Source organism: Lissotriton vulgaris, chromosome 9 (genome assembly GCF_964263255.1).
Source record: "Lissotriton vulgaris chromosome 9, aLisVul1.2, whole genome shotgun sequence".
NCBI classification, from domain to species: Eukaryota; Metazoa; Chordata; class Amphibia; order Caudata; family Salamandridae; genus Lissotriton; species Lissotriton vulgaris.
Window position 1 is genome coordinate 1,206,547,917 of NC_141697.1, and position 16,380 is coordinate 1,206,564,296.

At 50.7% G+C, this 16,380-nt stretch overlaps 1 protein-coding gene across 2 annotated transcripts in view; it reads left to right on the forward strand.

Annotated features, from left to right (window-relative positions):
- The window catches only part of KBTBD12 (kelch repeat and BTB domain containing 12), a 573,283-nt gene that overhangs the window by 49,876 nt on the left and 507,027 nt on the right, over nucleotides 1–16,380 (forward strand). For both annotated transcript variants that reach the window (XM_086939286.1, XM_086939285.1), the window contains exon 3: nucleotides 2,158–2,428. In XM_086939286.1, coding sequence (XP_086795412.1) covers nucleotides 2,158–2,428 — 271 coding nt within the window. The remainder of the gene's footprint in view (nucleotides 1–2,157; nucleotides 2,429–16,380) is intronic.

Sequence of the window (16,380 nt, forward strand, 5' to 3'; positions counted from 1 at the left end):
ATAGCGAAAACTTAGAAAAATGCTTTTAAAAGCATTTTTCTAAGTTGCATGTTGCACACACACATGTCCTTTGGACACCCCTGGCACCCTTTAAATCGCTATCTTATTTGCGATTAGCTAATTGCTAATCGCAAATAAGGAATACTCCCCATTCATTCCTATGGGCCTTTTGGCCCATAGGAATGAATGGGGAGTTATTCCTTATTTGCGATTAGCAATTTGCTAATCGCAAATAAGGATTGTGTAGGAATCGCAAATCTTTTTGCGATTCCTACATGAATCCCGTTTTGCGAGTCTGTAATAGCGATTCTTTATGAATCGCTATTATAGACTCGCAAAACGGGTCTATGATGAATCAGGCTGTTAAAATCTGAATAAAAGAAAAAGGTTAAAATGCAAAGATAGTTTTCCTTCTAGATGCTTAACATGACTTCCTTCTTTTGAAGTTTCATGGTCATTCATTCTCTCAAATGACACCTCTTGCGCCGTTGAATCTTGATCTACGCTGTGAAAGCTCCTCCCCTTGATAATGGTGCCGCTTCCACTGGCCCACCTTCCCGTGACCGGCCCTCCGCTACCTAACCTGTACAGGTTGATGCCTGCAGAATACTGATGCCGGACTTGCACATCTGGGCTCGCGGGCTGCGTGGGGGGCATGGCAGCATTTTGAAAGTGGTAGTCCTGGGCACAAACACACACAAAGCGTGCATGCATGCCAGTGGTTGAAGTGGGCGGGATTAGAGGAGCACTACGTACCTTTTTAATTTAAGGAAAAACGTTCCCCTTCTTTCTGTGAAAAGATAACCATCCCAGGACGGTTGATTCTGGGAGTTGAAATGCTTCAGCTGCAGTGTAAGGCACGGAGACTCCTGCGGTGTCCAACCGAAGGCGGGCAGAATGCTAAACAAGCCTTCCTGCCAAGGCGGCCACTGACTGAAAGAAATTTAAATGTGCACAACTGGGGCCGCAAACTCGTGCTGCCCTGGGGGCAGTGCATTCAAGGGAAATACAGAGCGGCTTTGAAGCAGCCGCTCCGTGTTTAACTGTGCAGGGGGCAACCCGCCTGCACTTTGAAGGGGGATTAGAGATCCCCTTGCAGGTGGGTGCAGTCTATGACTGCACCCGCCTGCAAGGGGATGTCTGGGGGGTCCATGGGACCCCCTTTATCCCCTGCAGAGGGCTGCTCTGAAGGGGCACACTGTCAGTGCGCCTCCCGACAGCGTATTTCCCTCTGCGCCCGCGTCTGTAATACGGCGCAGGCGCAGAGGCTAAGGGATTCCTTATTGTGCATGGGGCACGCTCCCATGCAAATGAGGGAACACCCCCTGCAGATAGCGCTGGCGCTTTAGGTTAATCTATTTTAGATTACACAAGGGGTTTCATAAGCGTCTGTAGACCCTTCTGCAATACCAAAGTGCCCTGGGGGTGCACGAAGTAGGCACAAATGCTCATTGCGCCCCCGGGGCACTCTCTGTATTACAGACCCTGGTGGATCTGCAAATGTGAAGGGAGTTCGGGTATCAAATCACTTGACATTTTCTGATGATACTGACACAGATGTATTCTTTTTTGAGTGATGTTGGAAAGAAGTTACCAGCTGAGCTGTGAAGTGTGATCTTTTTAAAGGGGCGCAACACAGGCCCCAGGGGCCCTAACTATTCTCCACTGTTCCAATCAGGATCCAGTTCCTGACTCTCTGGTTACAGACACAGATCTTTGCAGTGCATTATCTATTATGGGGTTTCATAAAGTAAGAAAGCGCATTATCCACTGATGAACTTAACCTGCATTTATTTTACATTTAAGCTGTGGTATTTTATATGTACATTCCTAATATTTTGTTTTTTTGCCACGCCTTTTACCCCCCCCCCCCCCCCACACTTACACACCCCGCCCCCATTATGCACAGCCTCGTAGTTCCCTTACTGTTTTTTAATTCACTTCGATCATGCAGACATGGTAGAGTCAGGCATTGTCCGCTCGGCTACTCACGCACAGCGTTCAATAACGTTGATACCTTTATATTGTACAAACTAGTACATTTTGTCTGCTGATGATATGTATCCAGGATAGAAATGTTACAATTATTTTGTATGTATAATATTGAGTGCGGCCCTGTGTGCCCACGGTTGATCTTTCGATGAATTTGTCTTGCAGGTACCACCAGCGAGGGCACTATGTCTGGGAAAAGCTGTCCTCAGCTGAATTTCGAGAGCTGTATGCCCTGGGCTCTGTCAATAATGACCTTTATCTAATTGGAGGACAAATGAAGATGAAAAACCGCTTTGTCATTACAAACTGCGTGGAAAAGTACTCCGTGGAACAAGACAAGTGGAGGGGCGTCGCCCCGCTGCCCATCGCGCTAGCCTGCCATGCTGTGGTGGCCCTCAATAACAAGCTCTATGTGATGGGCGGGTGGACCCCTCAGGTGAGAACTGCTCAGGCAGGTGGAAGCTTCCATCTCATAGAGGGAACATCTGGTGAATGATGTCACAATAGATCTCAAACCCCCAGGTGACATCATCAAACAAACGAACATTCTAGAATGCCTATTGCTGTCGATTGTTAATGATGCAGGATTGGGTAACGCAAGGTATTTTTTTTCTACAATGGAGGGCCCCTTTAAACCCACACATTTCATTAATACAGTTGTGCAGTTTATGGCTTGTGTTTGGTGTGGATTGTTTTGGGCTTCTGGTGTGTTGCATGTGGTAAGTAATAAGACTCCACAGACAGAAGTTGCTTGAATGAGTATCAGGTATTTTATTCTGAAGATAACACCGAGTAGAAATGTGTGGCTGTCCCTCTGGCTGGTCCGTCAGTAACTGCCACCACACAGAACCTCCAAACCTTCTAGGAACGTAGAATGCACTAACACAGCATTCCACGCTCTACAGCTAACCTAGATAGTTACAACATATCTTCTTTCCTTAAATAAACAAAAAGATGTGAAGCAAAAAATATTATACAATTTAAAAAAAAAAAATGAAGTTAAACAACAAAATCAATTAAAGTAGAATTAGCATGAACCAGGTTTTTCCTTAACAATAGGACACTGAATAACTCATTAACATACATAGCTTTGATAAAGAACGAAACGTTAAATGAAAAGAGCAAAAATGAATTATTTGCATGTATAATCCTTCAGATATTCTGTTGGACAACGATTTCTATGATGTCTTACCTCCCGAGTAGGTTGGTGTACCTCAGAATCTGAAGCAGGAGCATCACCTCCTCCCTGAACAATTCTTTGAGAAACAGAATTTTCCTGAGAATTGTAAATGAGGCCATTGTCAGACATAGGCAAAATTGTATTTCCACCACTATCGTTCTCAAGTACAACATCTGTATTTACACCACCTTTCTGGTATAAAGCTACCCTTTTCTAATTCCATTTATCGCCATTATCCAGAACCACACAATATGGCAAGGTAAATTTAACTCTAAAAGGACCCAAATATTTCCTAAAAGAAGACTCTGGTCTACCTGAACGTATCTTTACTAAGTCTCCTGAACAAATTCTCTTACTAGACTGTTTTTTGTGGTTCACACTTCCACGTTGCATGCCTTGGGTAGTGCTGGTAGGAATTACTTCTCTTGTAATAATGTCTTTAATCCAAGTGGGGACTAACTTCGTGTTAGGTGGTCTCCCACGCATCATCTCAGATGGCGTTCTCTTAGTAACATTATGCACACTTGAGCGATATGCGCATACCATCTCTGATACCATTGAGTCTACTTCTTCACCACTGGAGATAGCCATTTGGATCACCCCTTTGATCATACGGTTAGCCCTTTCCACAATTCCATTTCCTTGTGGATTGTATAGGGAAGTACGACTGTGTCTAATGCCACAAGTTGACAAAAAGTTCTTCATTTCTAGAGAAGTTAATTGGGTACCATTGTCAGTTAACAATACTGAAGGTATGCCTTCATCTCTCCAAATATTTCTCATAGCTTTAACGGTTGTTGCAGTTGTAATGTCTTTAGTAAATTTGATCACCAACCATCTTGTGTGAACATCAACAAAGACAATTCCAAACCGTAAGTTCTCTTTTAAACAGTTCATTGGACCAATAAAGTCCATACATACAGTGTGCCACGGTGACCCTGGATCAGTAATGTGGCCAGAAGATGCCAGTACACCAGTCTTGAAACGTTTATCACTCTGTTTGCAAACTTCACAATTTGTCACATACAAGATGTAGAATGCACTAACACAGCATTCCACGCTCTATAGCTAACCTAGATAGTTACAACATTGCACCTCGTTAAAATCGGTATTATAACCTACCAACTTCAACTATCCCTCGTTTGAAAGTACAGTCCCCACTCTATGAATTGGCAAAGCCGGAAGATTGGTCTTTAATGTGCTAACACATGCAAGCGCAAGCATGCACATGTGATTTTTACTTGTATTTGCACATTAAAGCCAAACCCGTTGGCTTTGCCAGTACTTGTTTAGATATGAGCATCATTTCCTGCCTCTCTACAGAGATGCTCTTTCAAATTCAGCTCTAAAATGCACTACTAGTGATAGCTCGTTGTCTTTCACACATCAGCAACCACAAAAAGGTATCCTGTGCCTAATGTACACAATCACTCCCCAAAAGAAGCCTTGCTAATGATGAATAAGAAAAAAGGAAGTTTCCTTATTTCTTTGGTAGACCCTCAATCACAATAGTAGTACCATGCTTCATCATCGGTTCTCATCTTGGTCCCTAAAAACCAGGATGAGCTGGACCATATTTCAGAGACTTTGAATATTTATCCATGCGGCATTTTTAATTCCCCAATGGTATTCGTTTGAATTGTAAAAGTGTATCAACCTTTCTTGTAGTTCTCTCTCCCTTCACAGAAGTTGGACCCAGTTGGGTTCTACCATCGGTTGATTGGGTTGTAAAGCCTTTTTCACACTAGCTTGTGTTCTTTTCATATTGTCTTCGTACCCGTGGAATCGTCATACTTTTGACATAAGTGCCTTGATTTGGCTTCACCATTCACCAGGAGTGGAGACTGAGTGTGTTCTGTGGATGTCTACTTTGACGTCACTGCTGCTCCTCTTACACTGCCTGCGTCCCTTCCTGCAGCCATTGCTGCTTCCTTGCCTGCTTTCGGAACACTGACAGAATATCATAAACTAAAATATTGTGTGAAACATATCGAGGACCAACACATCGAGAAGGTAAGTACAAATTCGTAAGTATGGATTTACTATTCCTAACTTCATACCTATGTATCCTGAAGATATATATATATATATATATATATATATATATATATATATATATATATATATATATATATATATATATATATATATATATATACTAGCAGCCCGCCCCGGCCTTGCCCGGGGCAGAAAGGGGCTGGGGGCAGCATCGCAGCAGGAGAGGCGCAGCAGAGCGGCCGCTTCTGCCCACGGTTTGTTTCCCCCGACGTCCCAACTTTCACTCTCTGTTCATGGCCCCCTCCCGTCCCTCGCTGCGCACCCGCGGCTGCTTGACTTACCTCATCCGCCGCTCCTCCCCGTGCTGCTGTGTTTACCGCTCCACTGCTCCCCTGCTTCTCGCCGCTCCTGACCGCTTGTCCGCTACCTCATCCGCCGCTCCTCCCAGCGCAGCCACTGCTCCTCCGCTTCTCGCCGCTCTATTCCGCTTGTCCTCCGCAGCTCCTCCCCACGCTCATGTCCTCCGCTCTTCCTGTTACTCTTGAATGCCGCTCCTTCCCGCTCTCCCGATGTCATCACGCAGACGTCGTGGCCGGCGCTACTTTTTAGGGACTACTTTATTTTTATTCGTAAATGTTTTAAATAACGTATATTTTTTATTTTTATATCGCCTGTGTCCTTCTGCTTGCCCGGAGGTTTTCATAGATGTCTTGGGTGTTTAGATTGGTGGTGTACTTTTCGAGTTTACCTGGCTCAAAGGACAGACTTCTCTCTTTATAATAGTAGTATAGATATACATATATACATATATACTTCCCTTCCGAATATTTTTGTCCTCCATTTCTTGACATGATATTTTGTTCCACGATATTTTGTTTCCTATAATCTGCCTACATACCCTGTCTTCTCCTCCTTGCCACCTGCTTCTCTCTTAACTCAACAGATGCTGTCTGCTTCCCTTCCTCCTTGTTGTGCCAGTGTATATGCCTGCTCACCAGTGTTGCCTTCATCCTTGGGACTCTGCTACCCAGGTACTGCCTGTCCTCTGGGCAGTGCTTAATATGAGTAGGTGGTTATAGGTGGGGTCCATCAGGGTTTATTTTTTATTTTCAGACATTGACCCAGAGCAAGAGAGACAAAGGCAGAAGAGAGAGAAAGAAGACCAAAGGTAAATATCTGAAAGCAGTGACAAAGGGAGAATGAAGGGATGAAAGAAACCTTGAAGAGAGAAATAAAGGGCAAGGGGGGCATGGTGGTGGATGAAAGAGGCACGAGGTGGAATCATTGCGGACTGGGGCCACGGGGGTAAAACCAGTGTCAACTGTAAGGCGCTTTTGGTATGAAATCAACTTAGAAAACCACACTGCCGGCCAAGGTTATGAAACACAAGTGGATCACACAGTGTCTCACACACACTCTCACTCCGCACCACTAGACGGTGCACTGTAACCAGCCTAGTCCGTACAGAACGTTATTGCACTCATACGCACTCAAAAACCTAATGTGGTACACTGATACTCCGAAAGTAAATTTGAAAACACTCTGCCGAAACCTCCCTCCACCCTCCAGTTCACCCTGACTGCCCAATAACCCCGGATGGAAAATCCCCAGGTCCCACTTAGTCTTGGTACTCGGGAGCAGGTGGAGAAAGTAACACGTTTAATTAATAAGTAGATGTAAACAACTAAGGTTTGGCCACCACTCAGGAAGTCACCACACAGGTCTCAAAACACAAGGGAGTCATGCAGTCTCTTAAGCCGCTTCCAAACTATATTGAAAGCGTTACCTAAGTCCAGTCAATCTCTCTCTTGTTACTACCTGGCGCCACAATGTCTTTGTGTGGGGCTCGGTGACTAGATGCTAGTTTGTCCGCCAAGATAAGGGTCAGGAAGGGAGCAACGATGAATGGGGAATAACGCAGGGCAGCCTCTAGCATGCAGTAGGCACCTCGTTAGGTATACATTGATCAGGATGTATGTTGTTACAATGCATACTTTTACAACGCATACCTTTACAACGCATTTTTTACACCTCAACATCCATTACAACGCATTCCATTACAACGCATGCCATTACAACGAATTCTTTGAAGCTACCTTTACAACGCATTCCACTACAAAGCATACTACATTTACAATGCATACCATTACAACGCATACCATTACATCGCATGTATGGTAAGTATTGGATAGTGTAGGGGTAAAAATTACTATTCTAACTCTAGGGGGTGCAGCAGTAGGGTAAGTGTTGGCTAGTGTAGGGGTAAAAATTACTATTCTAACTCCAGGGGGTGCAACAGTATGGTAAGTGTTGGATAGTGTAGGGGTAAAAATTACTATTCTAACTCCAGGGGGTGCAACAGTAGGGTAAGTGTTGGCTAGTGTAGGGGTAAAAATTCCTATTCTAACTCCAGGGGGTGCAACAGTAGGGTAAGTATTGGATAGTGTAGGTATGTGTTGTAATGGTATGCGTTGTAATGACTGCGTTGTAATGACATGCGTTGTAGTGGTATGCGTTGTAGTGACAGCTCGAACAGCCAGGTCTTCAGCTTCTTCCTGAAGGAGAGGTGGTCTTGGGTCAGGCGCAGGTCGGTCGGGAGGGAGTTCCAGGTCTTGGCGGCCAGGTGGGAGAAGGACCTTCCTCCTGTAGTCGCTCTTCGGATGCGGGGGACAGCGGCGAGGGCGTGGTTGGCTGATCGGAGGTGGCGTTTGGGAGCGTAGAAGTTGATCCGGCTGTTGAGGTAGCGCGGGCCTTGGTCGTGTAGGGCTTTGTGTGCGTGGGTGAGGAGGCGGAAGGTGATTCTTTTGTTGACGGGGAGCCAGTGAAGGTCTCTCAGATGTCGGGTGATGTGGCTGGTTCGTGGGATGTCGAGGATGAGTCTGGCTGAGGCATTCTGGATCCGCTGGAGTCTCTTCTGGAGCTTGGCGGTGGTACCGGCGTAGAGGGCGTTGCCGTAGTCCAGTCGGCTGGTGACGAGGGCCTGGGTGACGGTCTTCCTGGTCTCGGTGGGGATCCACCGGAAGATCTTCCGTAGCATGCGTAGGATGTTGAAGCACGCGGAGGAGACGTTGTTGACCTGCCTGGTCATGGAGAGGGTGGAGTCCAGGATGAAGCCCAGGTTGCGTGCATGGTCTGTCGGTTTGGGTGCGGTGCCCAGGGCGGGAGGCCACCAGGAGTCGTCCCAGGCGGAGGGGGAAGAGCCCAGGATGAGGACCTCCGTCTTCTCTGAGTTCAGTTTCAGGCGGCTGGTCGTCATCCACTCGGCTACCTCTTTCATCCCTTCGTGCAGGTTGGCTCTGGCGGAGGCGGGGTCGTTGGTCAGGGAGAGGATCAGCTGGGTGTCGTCGGCGTAGGAGATTATGCTGAGGTTGTGTTTGCGTACGATGGCCGCGAGGGGGCTCATGTAGACGTTGAAGAGGGTGGGGCTCAGAGAGGATCCTTGAGGGACGCCGCAGATGACTTCGGTGGCCTCTGACTTGTACGGTGGTAGGCGGACTCTCTGTGTTCTTCCGTCGAGGAAGGAGGTGATCCATTCCAGCGCCTTGTCCTGGATTCCGATGTTGCTGAGGCACTGTACTAGGGTGCGGTGGCAGACCGTGTCGAATGCCGCGGAGAGGTCTAGGAGGATGAAGGCCGCTGTTTCTCCATTGTCCATCAGGGCTGGGATGTCATCGGTGGCGGCGATGAGGGCGGTCTCGGTGCTGTGATTGACTCGGAAGCCGGACTGTGAGGGGTCGAGGGATCCGTTCGTCTCGAGGAAGGCGGCCATCTGCTTGTTGACGGTCTTCTCGATGACTTTGGCTGGAAACGGGAGGAGCGAGATGGGGCGGTAGTTCTTGAGTTTGGTGGGGTCCGCTGTTGGTTTCTTGAGTAGAGCGCTGAGTTCGGCGTGTTTCCAGCTCTCAGGGAAGGTGGCGGTGTCGAGGGATGTGTTGATGATGTCTCGCAGGTGGGGAGCGATGACAGCGTCGGCCTTGTTGAAGACGTGGTGAGGGCAGGGGTCGGTCGGTGATCCGGAGTGGATGGAGTTCATCGTGCGGATGGTGTCTTCGGTGCTGATCGGGGTCCAGGCGTGGAGGGTGGTGGTGGGGGGTGATTGTTCGGTCATGGTGTGCGTTGGTTGGTTGTTGAAGCTGTTGTGTATGTCCGCGATCTTGTTGTGGAAGTATGAAGCGAGTGAGTTGCAGAGGTCTTGCGATGGGGTGATGTCGTTGTTTCCTGCGCTGGGGTTGGAAAGCTCTTTCACGATGTTGAAGAGTTCCTTGCAGTTGTGTGCGTTGTTGTCCAGCCGTTCCTTGAATGCTGTTTTCTTGGCGGCGCGGATCAGCTGGTGGTGCTTCCGGGTGGCAAGCTTGAAGGAGGTCCTGTTGTCCGGTGTAGGTTCCCTTCTCCAGACTTTCTCGAGGGCTCGGCAGTTCTTCTTGGAGCTCTTGAGTTCGTCGGTGAACCATGGGGCTTTCTTGCTGCCGGGTCTGCTGGGCGGGGTCCTCAGCGGGGCGAGCTCATCCGCGCAGCTGCTGATCCACTTCGTGAGGTTGTCGGCGGCCTAGCTGGGGTCCTCTGAGCTGGCAGGAGGGTGCTGGCTCAGGGAGGTGGCGAGCTGGTCTGCTGTGACCTTGTTCTGCGGGCGGTCTGTTGCTGGTGGTGGTGGGTCGTCGTTCTCTTGAAGGTGAAGTGGACGCAGCTGTGGTCCGTCCATTGAAGCTCTGTGGCGTGGCTGAAGTCGATGTCTGTGCTGGAAGAGAAGACTGCGTCGAGTGTGTGTCCGGCGAGGTGGGTGGGGGTGCTCACCAGCTGCTTGAGTCCAAGGTTGGCGAGGTTGTCGAGCAGGGTGCTGGTGTTGCGGTCGTTGTTGTTCTCCAGGTGGAAGTTGAGGTCCCCCAGGAGGATGTAGTCAGAGGAGGGGAGGGCAAGCGGGCTGACGAAGTCGGCGATGTCCTCGCTGAATTGTGTGCGTGGTCCAGGGGGTCGGTAGATCAGGGTGCCTCTGAGGGTGGTGTTCGGGTTGGTGTGGATCTGGAAATGCAGGTGTTCGGCGGTGGTCAGGGTGTTGTCGGTGCTGGTCGTGAGACGGATGGTGTTCCTGTGGATGATGGCGATGCCTCCTCCCATCTGGTTGACGTTGCGGTCCCTCCGGACGATCTTGTAGCCCTCTGGGATAGCGATGGCGATGTCGGGAGCTGAAGAGGCGTTCATCCAGGTCTCCGTGAGGAAGGCAACGTCAGGGGCTGTGGCGTCAAGGAGGTTCCAGAGTTCGATGGCGTGTCTGTGGACGGAGCGGGTGTTGAGCAGGATGCACTTGAGGTGGGTGCTGTTGGTGTTCGATTTGGCGGGTGCTGGTGTGGGGCAGGTCCGGATGCAGGTGAATTTGCAGGCGTGGCAGCTGAAAGGTCCGTGGGTACGTCGTGGAGTGGCTTGGTGGCATTCTGGGAGTCGGCCGGTGTTGAGATCGTTGAGGGTGGCGGCGGAGTACGTCAGGCGGGTCGGTCGGGGTCCTCGTGGGCCAGGGGTCCTGGCGCTGGTCGCGATCCGGTCACGGACGGGCGCAGACGGGCTTACCTTTGGCGCGCCTTCGGCGCACAATCGGCGCGCCCGCTGCGCGTGACCGCTGCGCGTTCGCACGGTCGCCATTTAAGGCGAAGTGCGCGGGTGGGCGGAGCAGCTGGGAGGCGGGAGCGGGGAGGGAACAGAAGAGAAAGGGGCGGGGCTAATGGCGGTGGCGGGAAGCGGGAGCGGGGAGGGAGAGCGGGGGGCGGCGAGGTAGGCGGGCAAACAGGAAGGAGACAAGCACAAATGCAGCGATGGAGGGCAAAACACGAAGAAAAACGGCGAAAATATACAGGCACAAATGCAGGTCAAAACGGAGGAAAAACAGATTAACAAACGCTCATACGGCACACAGAGAAACAAGCACAAATGTAGGTCAAAACCAAGGGGAGCGATCAGGCGGCAGCGAGGCCGGCGCTGAGGCAGAGGCAGGCACTGGAGCACACGCAGCAGCTGGTGGCCGTGCGGCGCGGGGGTGTCCCACAAGTGGGTCACACTCACCTGCGTCGCACGGTCGCCATTTAAGGCCAAGTGCGCGGGTGGGCGGAGCAGCTGGGAGGCGGCAGCGGGGAGGGAACAGAAGAGAAAGGGGCGGGACTAATGGCGGTGGCGGGAAGCGGGAGCGGGGAGGGAGAGCGGGGGGCGGCGAGGTAGGCGGGCAAACAGGAAGGAGACAAGCACAAATGCAGCGATGGAGGGCAAAACACGAAGAAAAACGGCGAAAATATACAGGCACAAATGCAGGTCAAAACGGAGGAAAAACAGATTAACAAACGCTCATACGGCACACAGAGAAACAAGCACAAATGTAGGTCAAAACCAAGGGGAGCGATCAGGCGGCAGCGAGGCCGGCGCTGAGGCAGAGGCAGGCACTGGAGCACACGCAGCAGCTGGTGGCCGTGCGGCGCGGGGGTGTCCCACAAGTGGGTCACACTCACCTGCGTCGCACGGTCGCCATTTAAGGCCAAGTGCGCGGGTGGGCGGAGCAGCTGGGAGGCGGGAGCGGGGAGGGAACAGAAGAGAAAGGGGCGGGGCTAATGGCGGTGGCGGGAAGCGGGAGCGGGGAGGGAGAGCGGGGGGCGGCGAGGTAGGCGGGCAAACAGGAAGGAGACAAGCACAAATGCAGCGATGGAGGGCAAAACACGAAGAAAAACGGCGAAAATATACAGGCACAAATGCAGGTCAAAACGGAGGAAAAACAGATTAACAAACGCTCATACGGCACACAGAGAAACAAGCACAAATGTAGGTCAAAACCAAGGGGAGCGATCAGGCGGCAGCGAGGCCGGCGCTGAGGCAGAGGCAGGCACTGGAGCACACGCAGCAGCTGGTGGCCGTGCGGCGCGGGGGTGTCCCACAAGTGGGTCACACTCACCTGCGTCGCACGGTCGCCATTTAAGGCCAAGTGCGCGGGTGGGCGGAGCAGCTGGGAGGCGGGAGCGGGGAGGGAACAGAAGAGAAAGGGGCGGGGCTAATGGCGGTGGCGGGAAGCGGGAGCGGGGAGGGAGAGCGGGGGCGGCGAGGTAGGCGGGCAAACAGGAAGGAGACAAGCACAAATGCAGCGATGGAGGGCAAAACACGAAGAAAAACGGCGAAAATATACAGGCACAAATGCAGGTCAAAACGGAGGAAAAACAGATTAACAAACGCTCATACGGCACACAGAGAAACAAGCACAAATGTAGGTCAAAACCAAGGGGAGCGATCAGGCGGCAGCGAGGCCGGCGCTGAGGCAGAGGCAGGCACTGGAGCACACGCAGCAGCTGGTGGCCGTGCGGCGCGGGGGTGTCCCACAAGTGGGTCACACTCACCTGCGTCGCACGGTCGCCATTTAAGGCCAAGTGCGCGGGTGGGCGGAGCAGCTGGGAGGCGGGAGCGGGGAGGGAACAGAAGAGAAAGGGGCGGGGCTAATGGCGGTGGCGGGAAGCGGGAGCGGGGAGGGAGAGCGGGGGGCGGCGAGGTAGGCGGGCAAACAGGAAGGAGACAAGCACAAATGCAGCGATGGAGGGCAAAACACGAAGAAAAACGGCGAAAATATACAGGCACAAATGCAGGTCAAAACGGAGGAAAAACAGATTAACAAACGCTCATACGGCACACAGAGAAACAAGCACAAATGTAGGTCAAAACCAAGGGGAGCGATCAGGCGGCAGCGAGGCCGGCGCTGAGGCAGAGGCAGGCACTGGAGCACACGCAGCAGCTGGTGGCCGTGCGGCGCGGGGGTGTTCCCACATTATTGGAAAGGGTTTGGCACGGTGAATCCATTGATAGGAAACCTTATGAGACTGCTCCACTGAAATCCACGGTTGCAGCCTGAAGAAATGTCACATAAACCCCAGGTTAGTCTAAGGGAAGATCAAGTCCCTTATGTAGTGAAAACACACTTGGCCATTCCACTATACCTGAGTGCACGTGCGCTAATGAGCACACAAACCTGTGATAGTAGGCTGGACACATAAACCCTGTCACCCTCAGAGCCAGTGCACACACTGAAGCCTGCAATAGCAGCTGACTATGGGTTTAACCATTCAGGGTGCAAATGCGCACCCACAGGCCTGCATGGCAAGCTGGACACATAGTCACGAGCACCTTAGGTGCAAGAGCGCACATACACGTCTGCAAGGCAGACGGGACACGTTGTCCCTAGCGCCACACACAAGGCTGCAAGGGTAGGCAGGCCATATAGCCCGAGCACCATAGGTGCCGGGGTTCACACACAAGCCCGCAATAGCAGGCTGGACACGGATTTACCAACTACGGGGGCAAGCATGCTCACAGATCGCACAGGCTGGCAAGTCGGACACATAGTCACTTATACCATGGGTGCAAGCGCGCAGACTCTGGCCCGAAACAGCAGGCCAGTCCTGGGTCTTGGAACATCATAGATGAAAATATGCTCACACCGGCCTGCAACGCCAGGCCAGACCCCTGGGCCAAATGCCATTGATGCAAGTGCGAACCCATAAACCTGCAACGCCAGGCTGAACATGTATTCAAACCAACACAAGGGCCAATACGCACACTCTGGCCCGCAATGGCAGGATGGGCACACAGTCAACACCCCATAGGTGCAGCAAGCATGCACGCACAGGTCTGCGATGGCAGGCTGTCCCATGTCTCATGTGTAGGAAGGCGCTTGCACATTCACACTGTTTTCACGGTGAGGAAGTGCCTCGAGCCTGAAGGCCACACAAAAGCATTGGCAACACCCCAGGAGTACCCTGTGGGGAGTCAAACTCCAAGGTAGGGGAAACCCACGTAGGGGCTCCTCGCTACCTGGACGGGGGACATCCATGTGTCCCCGCCCTGCTTTCAGCCTACCACCCACTGCGCCCCTCAGGGCTTCCCTGGGGGCAGTGTCCTCGTGGTATGAGAAGGCCTACTTGGGATTGGCTGAGGTTGAGGGATGCCAACCTAAGCCGCGGTGGAATGGTGCCTCACAGACTGGCACAGGCAGGCCACATGCGTTGTTAACAGTCTAGCCAGTGAGCTGCACACTCAGTGTTACGTCCCACTACGAGCCAGTGCTGTACGTGCCCAAGTATGTCGGGTACCTGTTTTTGGGGCATGCATAGGTACTTTACCGAAACCAACCATTTATGCACCACCTTCCTGGTGCCAGCAGGATGGGCGAGCGCACCTTCCCTCTGCAGTCCAGCGGGAAGGTGCCCAGAGTCCTAAGGCCATGCAGAGAGATTTGGCAAAAACTAGGAGGAAAAAGCAACATGTTTTGGGGTAAATTCCCCTAAGAAGGACCATGCCCAACAGTTGCTATGGTTTCCCAAAAGAAAGATTAGGAATTTCCTGGTTCTTACTATTTTCAGCACTGCCCCAGTCAAACCTGTAGGGCTTTTAAGTCCCTGACTCACCTCCTTAGCATTAATTCTTCTCAGTACAGTTTTCTGGTGCTTCTGTGGTGGAGGTACTCCCCAACATTTCCTAAGAAAACTCAAATGTATGTTTTGGGGTTTGACGAATGTCTTCATTAACTTCACTAGGATAAACAGCAATTAAAGTAAGACTGAAAACCTAGCCCATTTGCTGTACGGAAACAAACTTAAAGCAAAATAAAGTGCTTGGAAGAAAGTGCATTCTGTAAGTACCAGCGCTCCCACCCATTATGGCAAAAATGGGCGGGATGGAGTGCAAACTTCAAAGTGGATTTCTCAAGACTGTTTCTTGAAGAAAAATCTTTTCTGACTCACTCGCAAAAGGAAATGTGACATATCACGCCACGAGGAAGTGCATAAGCTTTAAGATAAATGGAAAGGGCCCTTCGAAACATGTTTGGTGACTGCCAGTGCAGATGTGTTTGCAGTGTTGTGCAGGTAGTGTGCTGTCCTAACAGTGCAGAACTACCAACATACTGAGTTTCCTAGAATAACAATTGGAAACTTTTTCTTCAGTCTTACCTCCACTTAATGAGGTGGTTTTGGTCTCTGATCTTCAAGAGGTCTTCACTGGAGCCACCAGAGCTGAGGATTTTCATCCCCTATTTAGCTCATCGCGAGGGCAGAGATTGGCGATAAGGAACGGCTAGGGCCAAGTTGTTGCATTCCACAGATGAGCTGTCTGGACACATTGTAGCTCGGAATAAAACACTCTGATGTCCACAGTTGGTTTGAAGGTTGGTCAATGGACGCTGAAAGATGGTAGTCATGTTGGTTCCAAGATTTTATTAAATCAAACAATAGCTTCTCCTTTTCCCATCTTCTTTTTACAATATTCTTTAGGGCCTTGAGCTGCTCGCAGTCTTCCCGTAGGGTTCCAGTTTTATTCCTATGGAGATGATACCTGTAGACATCTGTGTCAAATATTTTATGCAAGGTGTGTGTGCTTAGCCGCCGCACTCAATGTTTGCAAGGTTTCAAAGGAACATGTTGCATGAACATGTTGCATGACTCACTGGAAATTCACTGAGAATCCTCTGGCATTTAACACGCTCCTGGCGATTCCTCTCAGTGAACTCATCATAGCAGCAAAGACAGCTTTGTGGACATGGTTTCTGCCTGCTTGTTTTGTTCAAGACACACAATTGATGGACGGAATGCAGAACAAATCAAAACATTCACCCCCAGTTAACAGATTTGGGTTAAATCCGTCATTCTTTTGCTCACCATGCCACCCGAGTTTAGAACTGGCCATATGCAAATCAGTCCCGTGCTCTCCATGCCTCTGGAGTCAAGCTATCCTGGCTGATGAGGACTGAAAGCCCGTAACCGGTCTAGGATGTTCGTTTCCTGTCCAGGGATTACCTGGCCTAGCAGTTCGGTCTGGTCTGTTCCCATTGGGTGCAGGGTAAAGACTGATTTGCATATGGCTGATTCCAATTTGGAGTGGGACGGTGAGCAAAAAATTATGGATTTAGGCCCAGATCTCTGTACTGGGATGAATGTATGACATTGTTCTGCATTCTGTCCATCAATTGTTCTTTTTGTATGCTTATTTTGCTCAGCTGCAATCCTGGGCTCATCTGCCCAGGTGCTTTATCCAATGCCGTGGAACGAACATCTAGACTAGGTCGGAGTTGGTGCCAGGCTAGCAGGTGCCATATTGATAGGGGCCAGTGGCACCGGGGTACTCATAGGGTGGTCACCTCCTCATGTATTAGCTTGGCGAGGCATGGGGAACATCTGACGTGAAAGTGCCTAAATACTCACTGA